Raw genomic sequence first — 16,403 nt, 5'->3', positions numbered from 1 at the left:
AAGTCAGACTGAACCTGCAACCTGTTGAACCTTCTTAAACCAACATTATTATTTTTGTAATGTACACAAATGGTTTGGGGGGCATTTTACTGCCCCAAACCAAATTCTGGTGCTTCTCAGGGGTAGTAAAATATCTCAAAACAAATCAATGTGTGGTTAAGTCTTGCATTCCTGGAACAATATTTGTTTTAAGAACTCCGTGGTATTTTTTTAATCCTAAATTCGTAGTATAGCCTCGGACAAAAATGCACTCCAATGACAAACATCAGTGGATTTATCAGTCTCAGTCTGGATTAAAACTCTGTTTTGTGCTTATTTCTGCTGCCTGGATTAGGTTTCATTGAATGACTTATTTATACCCAATGTGATTTCTTGAGATACTTTTATGTCCTGGGTTTTGAGATATTTTATGTCCTGTGTTTTGTTGTGGTTTACAGAAAGAAATTGTAAGTGGTATAACTGACATTTTTGGGGACATTTTTGGCTACCACTCAGGTGAGTGTCCTAAAAGGACCACGTGGTAATTGTAAATTCTTCCCAAAAGTGCACCTGAAAAATGTTGCACTATTACTCTTATTCTACACCAGGGATCCCCAAACTCGGCCCTCCAGATGTTTTGGGACTACAACTCCCATCATCCCTAGCTAACAGGACCAGTGGTCAGGGATGATGGGAACTGTAGTCCCAAAACATCTGGAGGGCCGAATTTGGGGATGCCTTTTCCACACCAATGTTTTTACTGTTTAGCAGAATAAATTATGCTAATCATAGAGAGCAGCAAGGAGCTATGTTTTAGCTTCAGCCTCTCTGGCTAGTGGAAATCTTTTTCAAGTCAAATGTACCCCCCTTTCTGCAAATGCTGCTGTCTAGAGTGGTTTACAACAAACATAAACAGAGTAGCTTTTGCCGCTCTTGATTCAGAAGCTCCTCTGAGTTCTCAAATATTACTAGGCATTGCCTGCACACTTTCTGGCTGGTATTCACAATCACAAGGACCAGAAACCCACTTTTTAAAAAGAAATTGGGATTTTAGAAAACTGAACTAGTCTCCCCAAGACCATGCCCATATTGTACACTAATACCTTTGCCCAGATTTGGGATTGATTATTCCCCTGCCCTCCTTGGAGACCGCTTCTGAAGTTTTTCAGAGTTTTGTTTGGGGATAAGTATTTGAAACTAAAGCTTGGCATCTGTGTTATTCTAGACAATCCACTCTGGAATAGTAGTCAGTTTGGCTTTGGAGAGAAGAGATTCCATGCAGCCGCCAATTTCTGGGGCATATGTTTGCCAAAAGGTGCTCTATCTCAGAAAGTGTTGCTCCCTTAATGCCAGAGGTTGTCTGAAAGCTGATGGCTGACATGCAACAGAGGACAGGGTCCCTCCACCTTTTGTGGCTGTGCTGAAGGGTGGAGCAGCTACAAAATTGCATAACGGAAAGTTAAAACCCTGCTTCTGCCACCAACCCACTATCCCAGAATTTCAGCTCCCCATACCCTCCATTTCGCTTAACACGGGGATAATACCTTGCAAGGTTCTCCTGGACACCGCAGCATGCACAGGCACTTATTGTAGCAGTGCCATTGTGCAAGAGGGGGAATTTCAGAGATTGCAGCTCTTTTCTCTTTGTATGCCAGGCCTTGCAATGGGCGTGGCTTGGCAAGAGGGGGTGTGGCCAGGGGAGGGGCCTAGCGAGAGTCCCAAGGGCTGAACAGAGAGGCCTTGGAAGGTCACCTTTATCCCCTGGGCTTAAGGTTCTCCTACCCTGTATTTAGAGCAGGGGTCAGCAAACCTTTTCAGCAGGGGGCTGGTCCACTGTCCCTCAGACCTTGCGGGGGGCAGACTATATTTTTTTTTTGGGGGGGGGAATGAATGAATTCCTATGCCCCACAAATAACCCAGAGATGCATGTTAAATAAAAGGACACATTCTACTCATGTAAAAACACCAGGCATGCCCCACAAATAACACAGAGATGCATTTTAAATAAAAGGACACATTCTACTCATGTAAAAACACGCTGATTCCTGGATCATCCGTGGGCCAGATTTAGAAGGCGATTGGGCTGGATCCGGCCCCCGGTCTTAGTTTGCCTACCCATGATTTAGAGGCACAGAAGCCCCAGGCTCTGTGCGCAGCAGGGTTCAGACATGCTATTTGCGGACAGGGATCCTGGTTTGGACAGTGTCCTGCATAACCCCAGCCAGAACTAATTTCCTAATGGTGGCCCATATTTTGGAATGAGACACTCTATACCATCCTTCCCCAACTTGCTGCCCTCCAGTTGTTTTGTCCTGCAACTCCCAACCATCGTGAACAGCAGTGATGGCTCTCAACTTTTAAGACATCTTTATTCCCCCATTCCTGTTTATACCTGTGGGGAAAGTCAGACTCTGGCTCTGGGAGATTTTCCTTTGCTGCTCATTCTGTAAGGAGCTGCCATCAAAGACCCTTGGCTTACTTGGGAGGAGGTACCGCTGGGTAGTGTTTATGTTCATCAGGTAATAACAGCAGAAAATGAGGCTTGCCATCTGCGATTCTCTGCAGTCATTCATCAGGAGGAACAGGTCCCAGTAGTGGAAAATGTTTTTGAATCAGTCTTTGGATGACTAGCCCCTCGAGTCCAATTACTAGTTTCTTAAGTTTTCATGCGGGAGTAACCAGAGTAGTTAGCAACCGAGCTGATTTTTTTTTATTCTGGTGATGGCGGTGGCAGTAGATGTGGAGAAACTGTCCCGTTTTCCCCATAACAGAAATGGAGGTCCTGCTTAAAGGTTTATGCTACTTGGATGTAGGGCATGCTACAAGTTGATGTCAGACAACAGTCCTCTGTAGCCTCATTGTAGTCACGGACTTCAGGAGAAGATTGAAGACATGTCCAGCAGGCTGGCATTTCCTTTGATGATCTGCCTCTGGTAATGAATCTGAGTGCTGGACATCCTGGGTATGTCACCAATTATTGTAGATTTATTGGAGTTCACCGATTGGGTCTGCGTTGCTCCCGGACAGGAGGAAGGAAGTTCTTTATTTCTGCTCTCCGGAACAGCAGAAAGGCACTTGCATGGTCAGTCCACAGCAAGTCCAAAGAAATGAGAGATTACATGCAGTATATATATCCTCCAGGCACCCTCTCCCCCTTCCCCAGGAATCCAGCCACGTCAGCTTGTACACGCAGGTTGACATCACAGATGTTCCTGCTCCAGCACTCTTAACCATAAAAGGGTATTCCTTCCTGTACTTCTGACCATAAAAGGATCTTCCTGTTCCTACTCTTATCTTGGAGCAAGAGGTCACCATCTCCAATAACACCCTTTGGCGCTGTTCCCAGACTAGGTCTGTGCATCTTTTGTGGTCAGGATATACGATAAGGCACAGACGTGTCTTCCCTGTTGTACTGGTACAGTGAAGGCCATCCTTGCCGTCACAAACTGATAAAGGAGAGGGCTCTGAGCACTTGTTTATGCAGCTGGGTTTCGGCTCAAGAGCTCAAGTTAAAGCATTTTAGCTAAGGAAAAATAGGGATTTTGGTGCAGTTTCAAACTAACTGCAGTCAGTTTTGGGTTTGGGAAACCCATTCCTTCAGAACTTCCCCAATAATAGCTACATCAGCTGTTGCCAACTTGCTGCCTTCCAGATGTTTAGGACTACAGCTCCCACCGGTCCTATCCACGACGGCTGTGCAGGCTGGGGCTGATGGCAGAGGTGGCCCAAATCTGAAGCACCCCTAGTTGTTGGCGGCTGAGCTACACAATACCACCTCTCTGTCCCTCCTCCTCTTCCACGAAATCTTAGATTTCACTCCCTTAGTCCTCATCTCCAGCTAGAACAAATCCTAGGTGTTTAAATATTAAGCAGCATTTCCTCGCCTCGATCTCTCATTTTCTTGCTTCCCTCCCTTTCTAAAGATAGATTGTAACCTCCTTGGGGCAGGGAGCTGTCACTTTTGCTTACAATACCCTGCAGAGCCCCATGTACTCCGATGAGACGATTGTTTAGTTCCCTACTTCCCAGCATTTGTGTAAGCAAATCTTGTTCAGCAAGCTTCCCTTCGCGTGGTCTCTGCAAACAGCTTGCAACATCTCTTTTCCCAGGCATTTCCAACTCCCTTCTTTAACGGAGCCTCTCTTTTTTTTTTAAAATGCTGAGTTTGCACCATCGCACCTGTGCTCCCATTCAACGTGGACCCTTTAAAAATTTATTTTAAGAGAGGCTTCGCTTGGCTACTTCACAATCCTGTCTCTGTGGGGCCCCCCCTCTTTCCCCATTTCACATGTAGGTCTCCCTCTCAGTATTTCTTTATCTGACTATGTATTTGTAGGTACCATCCCCATCCATACACTGTTATTTCTGGGGAGCGGGGGGGGGGATCATAATTACATTTCTAGCAGCAGGGAGAGTGTACGATTGATTACAGTGGTGCCTCGCAAGATGAAAAGAATCCGTTCTGTGATTCTCTTCGTCCAGCGGTTTTTTCGTCTTGCGAAGCAAGCCCATTGACGAATTAGCGGATTAGCGCTATTAGCGGCTTTTAGCGGCTTATCTGCTGATCGGATCAGCTGATAAGCGGCTTAGCGGCTTAGAAAAAGGGGGGAGGGGGAAAAACAGCAGGAACTCGCAAGACATTGTCGTCTTTCGAAGCAAACCCATAGGAGATTTGTTTTGCGAAGCACCTCCAAAACGGAAAACTCTTTCGTCTAGCAAGTTTTCCGTCTTGCGAGGCATTCGTCTTGCGGGGCACCACTGTATTTTGTAGTTACTGCATTTTAATATTTCTGTTTCCTCCAGGAGATTGAGGGCAGCATACGCAATCCCTCCCACAACAACCACCCTGTGAGGTTGATTAGGCTGAGAGGCCGCAATTGGCTCAGTGGCCAAAAATGGGACTTGTGCCTGAATTTCTCCAGTACCAGATCGCTATTCTGCCCCCTAGACTGTGCTGGCTCTTGCCGAAGTCCTATAGAGGGCACCAACGAAGGGCAAAGGTTGGGAAGTTGCTGCAGCCCAGTGGCAAAAGATATTTGCATGCAGAAGGTCTCGGGCTCAACTGCTGCTGCTGGCCAGGCAGGGATGGGAAATTCTGCAGTGTGAACCCCTGGAGAACTGCTGCCAGTCTGTGTCAGTGATACCAGCAGAAACTCGAGGGCACTGGGTTGACGCCAGCTGCATTAGCTTGCTGTGTTTCTGACCGATTTGTGGCCCTGGCACCACTGCATTCCAGCAGATGTCCCACTAGGGGCAGTTTCTCCATCTTCCATGTCTCTCCATCAGGTGCTCCTCAGTAATTTGATTGCTTCTGATGCAGACAATCCCTGCAGAGTCACTTACACTGGAATAAAGAGGAGCAGGTTTGACTGAATGGGTTTGTCTTACTCTGGGGAGGTGGACCACAGCTTTGTGGCAGACCACCTTCTCTGCGTGCAGGACGACGCAGGTTCAATCCCCAGCACCTCCAGCTACAACAGACGGCTAGGTAGGAAGAAATGGGAAAGACCCTTCTCTGCCCCAGACCCTGGAGAGCTGCTGCCAGTCAAAACAAGCAACACCAGCCTAGATGGAGTGTGTCAGCCTCCCAGTCCGTGGGCTGGAAGACTCGAAACATGGTACTTGGAACAAGCCAGCGTTTGCCCAGAATAAATAGAGAGGTGGCTCCATCTCTCAGAAGTTCTTATGACCTTCCTTAAGAAGAAGAACATGTATTTAATGGATGACCTTTGAGTTGACTGATCTGTTTTGCACAGCCATTGTATCACTCACACACTCAGAGATCATTGGTTTTTGTTTGCGGAAGGGTGCTGTCTTGCCAGTGGAAGTTTGGTTTATGAACTTGCGGTGAATTTGCTCACTTAAGATTTCTTACACATCCTTCCTTAATGTACATTCACACTTTACATGGGAATGATGAACAGAAACAACCCAGGAAAGGGTTGTGATGTTGCTTGTAGTGCGAAGTGCAAGGGCTGGGTTTTTTTGTTTTTTGTTTTTAAATACTCATTCAAAGTACTTTCCTTAACTTGTGCTTTTACATTATTCAGTATGTTTATCATGTGCACTATTTTAACCAACTGTGTGTTCATGGCATGGTCTGAACTCCCTCCTTGGAACAAATACGTTGAGTAAGTATTTTGCTGATTTTTCTCTCTCTCTCTCTATCCCTCTTTCCGAAACCTCCCATTTGCCATTTGACTGCTTCGTATCAGAACAGCTCTGCATGTTCATTTGCGGGATCGCGGGCATTTCTTGGCATGCATGCACTCTCTTGAAACAGATCCACTGAGAGAAGGTGTGTTTGCCTTGCTCTAAATCACAAACCAGAACATTTAAAGAGCCTTATTTGCAAGGCAGATGCCCCAATGTGTGACTGGCTGGTGTTTTCTCACCAAAAATGTGGTCTCTCTCACGCATGTAGTGAGCGGAAAAGAACCAAAGGAGCTGTGTAGCATAATTGTGCAGCCTCTGATTCTGGAATTCATTTTTCTAGTTGGACTGGAATTCAGGAAAAGCAGATATGGGGGCAGAGTCAAAGAATTGGAGCCATCAGTGGAATGAAGTGTGTGTCTGTGGTAGTTGTGGTTGATACAGATCAAACATACTGTGGAGTTTGAAGGGACTCGGTGCCTAAAAACTGATTCCATTTTAAATGAAGCATCGTCCAGACACATTAGATTGTTCAAAAGTTTACCTGTAGAACTTTCTTCAGAACAGAAGATGTATCAAATGATACATCCAAACATAAGACATATGGCAGGCAAAGCCGTAGGCTTGGCATCTTACAAAACATGAAATAATTCCAACAGACCCAGAAACAGAGGTCTGTCTCTCCCCAAAGCTTGTGGCTGTGTGCTCCTGCAGAGCTTCATTTACACCCTCACTCTTACAGAGCCTAGGAAGGAAGAACTCCAGCCACCATCCTTCAGAGATGGTGAATTTGCATTTCAATACCTGTTCATGTGATCTAAGGTTAAAGCACCACATCAGAGCTATCTGAGAACAATAACAGTTAATTATCAGCCCATCATGGCAGCTCAGAGAGCTCCTTTTTGCTCTTAATTTACCTTCAGTGGAATCTTCAAGTTAAACCCTTTCACCAATGCATACAGGTATTCCCATTTCGGTGTGAATTAAACCAGTTATACTTGACAGATACCAGCTTTGGCTTTCCGTGAGCAGTTTTTCCACATGCATTTGATTTAGTTTGATCCACAGAACGTAACAGGAGCTGTAAAGAACCAGCCCTCCTCCTCAACATGTGACCTTGCCATAGCTCACCAGAGGAAGGACCACATGGGGCAGGAGCCTTTAGATCAGGCATAGGCCCTCATAGAATCATAGAATCATAGAATCATAGAGTTGGAAGAGACCACAAGGGCCATCGAGTCCAACCCCCTGCCAAGCAGGAAACACCATCAGAGCATATGGCAGGAAACACCATCAGACAACATATGGTTGTCAAGCCTCTGCTTAAAGACCTCCAAAGTAGGAGACTCCACCACACTCCTTGGCAGCAAATTCCACTGTCGAACAGCTCTTACTGTCAGGAAGTTCTTCCGAATGTTTAGGTGGAATCTTCTTTCTTGTAGTTTGGATCCATTGCTCCGTGTCCGCTTCTCTGGAGCAGCAGAAAACAACCTTTCTCCCTCCTCTATGCGACATCCTTTTATATATTTGAACATGGCTATCATATCACCCCTTAACCTCCTCTTCTCCAGGCTAAACATGCCCAGCTCCCTTAGCCGTTCCTCATAAGGCATTGTTTCCAGGCCTTTGACCATTTTGGTTGCCCTCCTCTGGACACGTTCCAGCTCGTCAGTGTCCTTCTTGAACTGTGGTGCCCAGAACTGGACACAGTACTCCAGGTGAGGTCTGACCAGAGCAGAATACAGTGGCACTATTACTTCCCTTGATCTAGATGCTATACTCCTATTGATGCAGCCCAGAATTGCATTGGCTTTTTTAGCTGCCGCGTCACACTGTTGGCTCATGTCAAGTTTGTGGTCCACCAAGACTCCTAGATCCTTTTCACATGTACTGCTCTCAAGCCAGGTGTCCCCCATCTTGTATTTGTGCCTCTCATTTTTTTTGCCCAAGTGCAATACTTTACATTTCTCCCTGTTAAAATTCATCTTGTTTGTTTTGGCCCAGTTCTCTAATCTGTCAAGGTCGTTTTGAAGTGTGATCCTGTCCTCTGGGGTGTTAGCCACCCCTCCCAGTTTGGTGTCATCTGCAAATTTGATCAGGATGCCCTTGAGTCCATCATCCAAGTCGTTGATAAAGATGTTGAATAAGACCGGGCCCAAGACAGAACCCTGTGGCACCCCACTAGTCACTCTTCTCCAGGATGAAGAGGAACCATTGATGAGCACCCTTTGGGTTCGGTCAGTCAGCCAGTTACAAATCCACTGAGTGGTAGCATAGTCAAGACCGCATTTTACCAGCTTCTTTACAAGAATATCATGGGGCACCTTGTCAAATGCCTTGCTGAATCAAGGTAGGCTACATCCACTGCATTCCCTTCATCTACCAGGCTTGTAATTCTGTCAAAAAACGAGATCAGGTTAGTCTGACATGATTTATTTTTCAGAAATCCATGCTGACTATTGGTGATCACAGCATTCCTTTCTAGGTGCTCACAGACTGTTTGCTTAATGATCTGTTCCAGAATCTTCCCTGCTATTGATGTCAGACTGACTGGGCGGTAATTATTTGGGTCCTCTCTTTTCCCCTTTTTGAAAATAGGGACAACATTTGCCCTCCTCCAGTCTGCCGGGACTTCGCCTGTTCTCCAGGAATTCTCAAAGATGACTGCCAGTGGTTCTGAGATCACATCTGCCAGTTCTTTTAATACTCTTGGATGCAGTTCATCTGGCCCTGGAGACTTGAATACATCTAAACTAGCCAAGTATTCCTCCAGATGCTTGGGACTACAATTCCCATCATCCTTAGCTAACAGGACCATCTGGAGGGCTGGAGTTTGCCTATGCCTGCTCTAGATCAGTGTTCCCCAACCTTGGGCCTCCAGCTGTTTTTGGACTACAACTCCCATCATCCCTCGCTAGCAAGACCAGTGGTCAAGGATGATGGGAATTGTAGTCCAAAAACAGCTGGAGGCCCAAGGTTGGGGAACACTGCTCTAGATCATTTCCCAAACTTGGGTCTCCAGCTGTTTGCAGACTACAGTTCCCATCATCCCTGACCACTCGTCTTGCTAGCACAGGATGATGGGAGTTGTAGTCCAAAAACAGCCGGAGACCCTGTTCTCGCAGTGACCAACCAACAACATCTGGAGGGCCACGCATTCCCCGGAGAGTAATGGCACTTGGGGAATTGGCTTTTGATTATATAAATGTTTCTGAAGCTTAGCTGGACACCTCATTTAGGAATACTAGCTGAGTTTCCATCGGCCTGGGAGGGAGCGGGGGCGGGGGAAGATATAATCCCTGCTTCCCTCCCAAGCCTGCTATTTAAAACAAAATAAAATTAAGCAGAGCAAGTTTGCATCCCTGCAAGTTCTTCCTTATGAAAATAGATACCAGATGCAAAAGCTTAACCTAAGTGCAGCGCATTAAACAATTAGTGTGGCTCATTGAGCCAACCAGAACCCACTTTTTATTTTTGACTGACGGATGATAAACACGGCCATCTGCTCCTGGTGGCTGGCGCTGGAGGAGAGGATGACAAAGATGCCCTTCTTTGAGTCAGGCTCGTGGGGAACACGCAGGCCGCAACTTCCAGAAACGGTGAAAATGCTGTGATATTCTTTCCCTCCTTCCAAATGTTAAAACCAGGAGCAGGGGATTTTTTATTTTTTATTTTATTTTTGGCAGCTCAAGGGCCACATCCCCCCGTGAGCAACCTTCCTTGGGCTGCATGACAAGGAATATTCCCTTACAGGGAAAAGCACTCCAGAACAGTGTTGGAGTAGCGGCAGTGAGAGATTTCAACATGTGAAGAGCCCCAAAGGCTGGAGAGAGGGTGTGTGTGTGTGTGTGTGTGTGTGTGTGTGGAGGGCTACCTGCAGCCCTTGGCTCTGAAGTTCCCCACCCTTCTGCTAGACCAGGGATTCCCGAACCTGGGTCACCATCCATTTTTTGGACTACAACTCCCATCATCCCTAGCCAGCAGGAGCAGTGGTCAGGGATGATGGGATTTGTAGTCCAAAAACAGCTGGAGACCCCCAGTTTGGGAATCCCTGTGCTAAACCTATCAACAGCAGCATGTTTTCTTACCTCAGGGTGTGTGGCTTGTAAAAACTTTGCTTTTATTTATGAAGAATAGTTTGTGACATTTTTATTAGTTAGTGGTAGTGGTAACAGAACTAATAGTAGGGTTTGTCTTACGTTTGTATGTATCCCACACATGGAAGTTCTGTTTAGGTGTCAGGACTGGTAGCCCATAATAGGTCTCCATGATTTTTGTCATAACCATTTTCTCCTGTTTAAAAACATTTAGGCTTGTTGCCATCACTGTATCTCAGTGCAGAATAGCAAATTCTGCACAGACACACAGTGTTTTACATCTTGTCTGGCTCTCATTTTGGGGTTCACAGAGGAATTTTGCCCCAGGTCAAATTGTTTTCACCTCCTGTGGGGTGTGAAGTCTGCTTCAGGAATTTGATATCTCTGAATTCCAGTGGGAACTTACCTGACCTGAACCCCCTGGGCTAATGTGCAGATCAGCTTTTGACTTTTAAAAAGTTTTAAAATGCATAATTTAGGACAAAATCCATTTAGAAATATGTACGTTGAGATAAAATACATATTTAAATAGCCTGTGATGAAATGCCCATTTAAGTATTATTGAGATAAAAAAATCCATGCAGATTAATAATTATTATTATAGTAGTTTAATGAGTAAATGAGGTGGAACAGACTTAGGATCCAACACATGCAAAATAGGCGTTCACTTAGGAATGGACTGAGACCTTCTAGTTCTGTGTGTGGCTTGACTTGCATGCATGAATTGCGGCGAGCTTCTCTGGAGATAAAACAACATGGAAAATCCCATGCAAATAGTCACTTAAAGCACAATGCAAAATTTAAGCTAGAGAAATGAAGAGAGCCAGCTGCCTTCATGTGGCTCTGTCAGCAGCAGATTTTTAAAAAGGCTTACTGTGGATGCTACAGTTCTTTGCAATCTTCACTGCGTCCCACAAAATCTTACTCCTTTTTTCATTTCCATTACAGCAAAGTACACAAAACCCAGGGCCTCTTAAGCAACTGGCAAATTATGCACAGGTGCATATTTGGCACATGCTTGGCATCTCCTGTATCCAAATAAGTAGGGTGGTATGCATGTTGCTAGGGATGCAGGTGGCGCTGTGGGTTAAACCACTGAGCCTGGGACTTGCCGATCAGAAGGCCGGCAGTTCAAATCCCCGCGACAGGGTGAGCTCCCGTTGCTCAGTCCCTGCTCCTGCCAACCTAGCAGTTCGAAAGCACGTCAAAGTGCAAGTAGATAAATACAGTGGTACCTCGGGTTATATACACTTCAGGTTACATACGCTTCAGGTTACACACTCTGCTAACCCAGAAATAGTGCTTCAGGTTAAGAACTTTGCTTCAGGATAAGAACAGAAATCGGGCTTCGGCAGTGCGGTGGCAGCAGGAGGCCCCATTAGCTGGTGCTTCAGGTTAAGAACAGTTTCAGGTTAAGAACAGACCTCCAGAACAAATTAAGTACTTAACCTGAGGTACCACTGTAGGTACCGCTCTGGCAGGAAGGTAAACGGTGTTTCCGTGTGCTGCTCTGATTCGCCAGAAGCGACTTTGTCATGCTGGCCACATGACCCGGAAGCTGTACGCCGGCTCCCTCGGCCAGTAAAGCGAGATGAGTGCCCCAACCCCAGAGTCGGCCACGACTGGACCTAATGGTCAGGGGTCCCTTTACCTTTACTATGCATGTTGCTACTTGTGCCTCAGGCCTATATCAAACATGCTGGATAATCATGTGCACAAGTAAGGATTTCTCAAATGTACCTGAATAGGAACCAGTCTCCTGTGATGAGATAAAAGGCCCTTATTTCCAGCAAGAAATCAAATAAAGCTCCTGGAGACGATATGAGTCCACCTTAGAATGGTGGATTCCTATCCTGGTTGGCTTGTTCACCACCATAAACAATACAGGCCAAATGCCCTCTGGGTGGAAAATGGGTATTTCATCGATTTATAAGAAAGGGGGTAGGAAGAATCCACAAAACTTTCACCCAGTTAACTTGTTAGACATCTCCTCCAAGCTACAGTATATGCATGGTAAAGGTAAAGGGACCCCTGACCATTAGGTCCAGTCACGGCCGACTCTGGGGTTGTGGCGCTCATCTCGCTTTATTGGCCAAGGGAGCCGGCGTACAGCTTCCGGGTCATGTGGCCAGCATGACTAAGCCGCTTCTGGCAAACCAGAGCAGCGCACGGATACACTGTTTACCTTCCCGCCGGAGCAGTACCTATTTATCTACTTGCTCTTTTTGTGCTTTCGAACTGCTAGGTTGGCAGGAGCAGGGACCGAGCAACGAGAGCTCACCCCATCGTGGGGATTCAAACCTCCAACCTTCTGATTGACAAGTCCTAGGCTCTGTGGTTTAACCCACAGCGCCACCCGCGTCCCTGCATGGTATCTCCTTCAAAAAACGACCAGACCATTGCAAAAATAACATTATTCATGAAGAAGAAGTGGAATTCAGAGGAGGACACAGTGCCATTGATCACTGTTTCACTCTGAACCGTATTATAAGGAAATATACTAAGAACAATCTTTATGTAGCCTTTATTGATCTTTCTGCTGCATTCGACTCTATTAATCGAAACGGACTGTGGGAGAAATTTCAAATTGCTAACATCGACTGCAGGCTTCTGCTGTTGACCCAAGAACCATACAGAAATGAGGGTCAGAGTAGGTTTAAATGGTGGTATGACTGATGCTTTTAAATGTCACAAGGAGTGAAGCAAGGTTGCTTTCTGACTCCCATTCTTTTAAACTTTTATATTAATTATTTGGTGCCATGTAAACAATGCCAATGCAAACTTTAACTCTATCCAGTAATTAGGAACAGGAAAATCTCAATAAATTTCATGTATCCAAATTATTTAGTGTTCCTCTTTCTTGATTATGTCTCAAAAATTTCTTGGAGGTGTTCAGTGCATACTTTCTATAAATTATTCTTAAGACCAATGTTATGATTTTTGGCACAGGCCTATGTATAAATGGTGCTTAGATCAGAAAATACAGTCGGTAGAGCATGAGAACCATTTCGATCATTTTGATACCTGGGCATATTCTTTAATGAAGCCCTGATTTGAAAGTGTCATATGGAGGCAGTGAAAGTCAAAGCACAGAAAACCATAGGGGCATTGATAAAGTTCTATTACAATAAAGGAGGGCAGCTGATTGAACCTGCCTTAAAGATATTTGGTAGCAAAGTGCTTGCTCATAGGCTCTGTGGTTTGAACTCCATTAAAGGTTTGGAAACTGTGCAGAATAAGTTCTTTCGGAAGCTAAACTCTCTACTTTCAGGAACATCAACAGCTCTTCTTTGTACAGAATCTGTTGTTGTTGTTTAGTCGTTTAGTCGTGTCCGACTCTTCGTGACCCCATGGACCAGAGCATGCCAGGCACTCCTGTCTGTACAGAATCTGGATAGCCACATTAAGGCAGGAGCAGACTGCACTCAGTTAAAGTATATTTTAAAAGTTGCTACAATGCCTGTTAAGCATTTCCCTGCACTGTGTTATACAGAATTGGGTGATAACCAACTCTGGAAATCAGCTTATCAAGATGTTTAACACTATTAATATTTTCAATGCTTTGACATTGAATAAATGTCAGCTAAGGGATTGGCTCTTAGTTGCAACTAATTTGAAACACCAAATTTCCCCCTTGATATCTGTTCTTGAGAACAGAGCATTTTAGAGCTAGTTATTCGACCAAACTCTCACCAGTTTCCTTAAGAAATGCCTTTACTGAGCTGTGTTTTCAGTTGAAGCCCACTACAGTCTGGGATGGCTGCTACATACAACCAAGGTCCTGTACGTAGACAGACTTTTTATTTGTGGTCAGCCTCAGGTGGAAGACAAATAACTCATTATTTGTTAGCCTGCCCCTTATATAGAGATCCAAGAGATCACTTTCCAAAACCTTTGTTCACACAAGCTAGCAGGCACATCCTGGCAGAAATGGTACAGTTTCTTTTGAGTGACAATAATAGTTTCATCACACAAAGAGTGATACTAGTTGCAAAAAAGAAAGAAAGAAAAAATCATGAAAAGGGAGATTCAGTGGTACCTTGGGTTAAGTACTTAATTCGTTCCAGAGGTCCGTTCTTAACCTGAAACTGTTCTTAACCTGAAGCACCACTTTAGCTAGTGGGGCCTCCTGCTGCTGCCGCGCCGCCAGAGCATGATTTCTGTTCTCATCCTGAAGCACAGTTCTTAACCTGAAGCACTATTTCTGGGTTAGTGGAGTCTGTAACTTGAAGCGTCTGTAACCTGAAGCATATGTAACCCGAGGTACCACTGTAGATGGAATTGCTATAAATTGTTGTGGCGATTTGGAGATTTCATCTTAAATCAAGATGGATTTGAGTTTGTTGGTGTCTCTGGTAACTTACATCCATGGGTGTTAGCAAATTAGACTTTTAAAAGGCGGAATAATTTTAGAATTGGAGCTGTCAGAGATGCACAAGGAAACTGTGTTTTAATGCTCAAGGACTTGGCAAAGTCTCTTTTATATTATGGATGTATGTTCTGTATTATTTTATTAATGTCGTTGCCTAATACGAGTTTGTCATGGCCTTTGGCCGGAGCAATAAACTCAGGAAGATGAACATGCAGGTACACCATTGAATGATTTGCAGTAGCACGGGTGAACTGCACCCATCGGAATGCACTGAGTTTGAGGCAACGCTGGATGGTTAAATGAAAGCTTTTGTGGTGTTTTGACCCCAGTGCCCTTTTCATACATGCAGATTGTCGGCGGTTGTTGAGTGATGAACGGGATATATATTATCTCTCCCCACAACTACTGACACACACACACTCTCTCTCTTTTTCTTGGACCTTTTAACACTCCCCCCAACCCCACCTTTGCAGGTATACCTTCACCGGCATTTACACTTTTGAATCATTGATAAAAATTCTGGCGAGAGGATTTTGTATGACGGAATTCACCTTCCTCCGGGACCCATGGAACTGGCTAGATTTTTCTGTTATTATCATGGCGTAAGTAGCATTTTTCTCGTTCCTCTCCTAAAAGGCGATTGGCTAGATCAGGACCGAGGTTTTCTTCCCCTGCTCCCATAAACTCCCCATGACTTCCCTGCTATCCTAGCAAGAAATTCATGTGCTTTAACGGTCCTGGAGCAACGAGGCTGATATGGGATTCTTTTGTTCTTTCTCAGTTGTGCAGGCAACCCATGTCCACCCATTTAACCCAAGCCAGGGCTCTTGCTGGAATGGAATTTATTAACCACTTTTATTGATGTAGTAGCCCCAACACTTGGGACATGTTGCAAGTCCCAGAGCCCAGAAAAGCAGCTATTTTCACCTGCACCAAGAGAACCAAAATGGCATCAACAGTGATTTAGAATAAGTTGAAGACTTAATCAACCCAGTTTATGGCTCCTGGGAAATCTGCCTCAAGTGGAGGTCCTTCTTCAGATAAGAAACAGTCCAGTGTGGGGAGTCTAGTCTCGACTACTTTGACTGGACTCCCAGGCAATTCCCAACCTGCTTAGAAACTGTCTTTGCATGGCCATGACCAATGACATGTCTGTAGCGCAGACTTAAAGTGGATAGGGTAGAGGTCCGCTCTCCTCAGAGAACCCCGGGAATTGCAGATCCATGAAATGTGGAGGATCTGGGAACTCCAGCAAACCTACAAATCTTGTGCTTTTCTCTTGTCAGAGAATCCTGGGAACTGTGAGGTAGGGAGGCGTATACAGGATCTCTAATAACAGGCTTTGATTCCCATTAAGACCTCTGGAATGATCATGTGTCATAATTTGGCATTATTCATTCCAAGGGGAGTTCTAGGAGAGAGAGAAATATCCCACCCCCCTCACTGGCAGCATGCCAGTTGTGCTTCCCATTCCCATCCCAGAATAGCCCTCAAAACACCCTGAAATGCAAACTAGGAGAGGTGCATTTCATTTACTTACTTATAATTAAGTGTTTATTAACTGCTCGATATTTCAAAAGAAGAAGAAAAAGACCATTTAAGCAGTTTTCACTATGTGCTGTATCAGTTGAAACAGAAATACGACCTAAAACCGATAAAACAGCATTCCTTCATTGTAAGAGGCTGGCATAGGGACCCTTTGGGTTCCTTCCAGCTCCACAATTCTGTGAATCTAGCAGTATAAAACTTATGGAAGCCAATAAAATTGAGAAACAGGGCATTCATACACAAGCAGGGCTCAG

The 16,403-nt window shown here is 45.0% G+C and overlaps 1 protein-coding gene across 8 annotated transcripts in view; it reads left to right on the top strand.

The window, feature by feature from the left end:
- SCN5A (sodium voltage-gated channel alpha subunit 5) overlaps positions 1 to 16,403 on the top strand; it is a 223,519-nt gene that overhangs the window by 6,432 nt on the left and 200,684 nt on the right. For all 8 annotated transcript variants that reach the window (XM_082192123.1, XM_082192121.1, XM_082192122.1 and 5 more), the window contains exons 3-4: positions 6,023 to 6,110; positions 15,075 to 15,203. In XM_082192123.1, the coding sequence (XP_082048249.1) occupies positions 6,023 to 6,110; positions 15,075 to 15,203 (217 nt within the window). The remainder of the gene's footprint in view (positions 1 to 6,022; positions 6,111 to 15,074; positions 15,204 to 16,403) is intronic.

The sequence above is a fragment of the Podarcis vaucheri genome (assembly GCF_965113315.1).
Source record: "Podarcis vaucheri genome assembly, chromosome: 12".
Classification (NCBI taxonomy): Eukaryota; Metazoa; Chordata; class Lepidosauria; order Squamata; family Lacertidae; genus Podarcis; species Podarcis vaucheri.
Note: the sequence above shows the minus strand (reverse complement) of the source record. Positions and strands in the feature narration are given on the sequence as shown.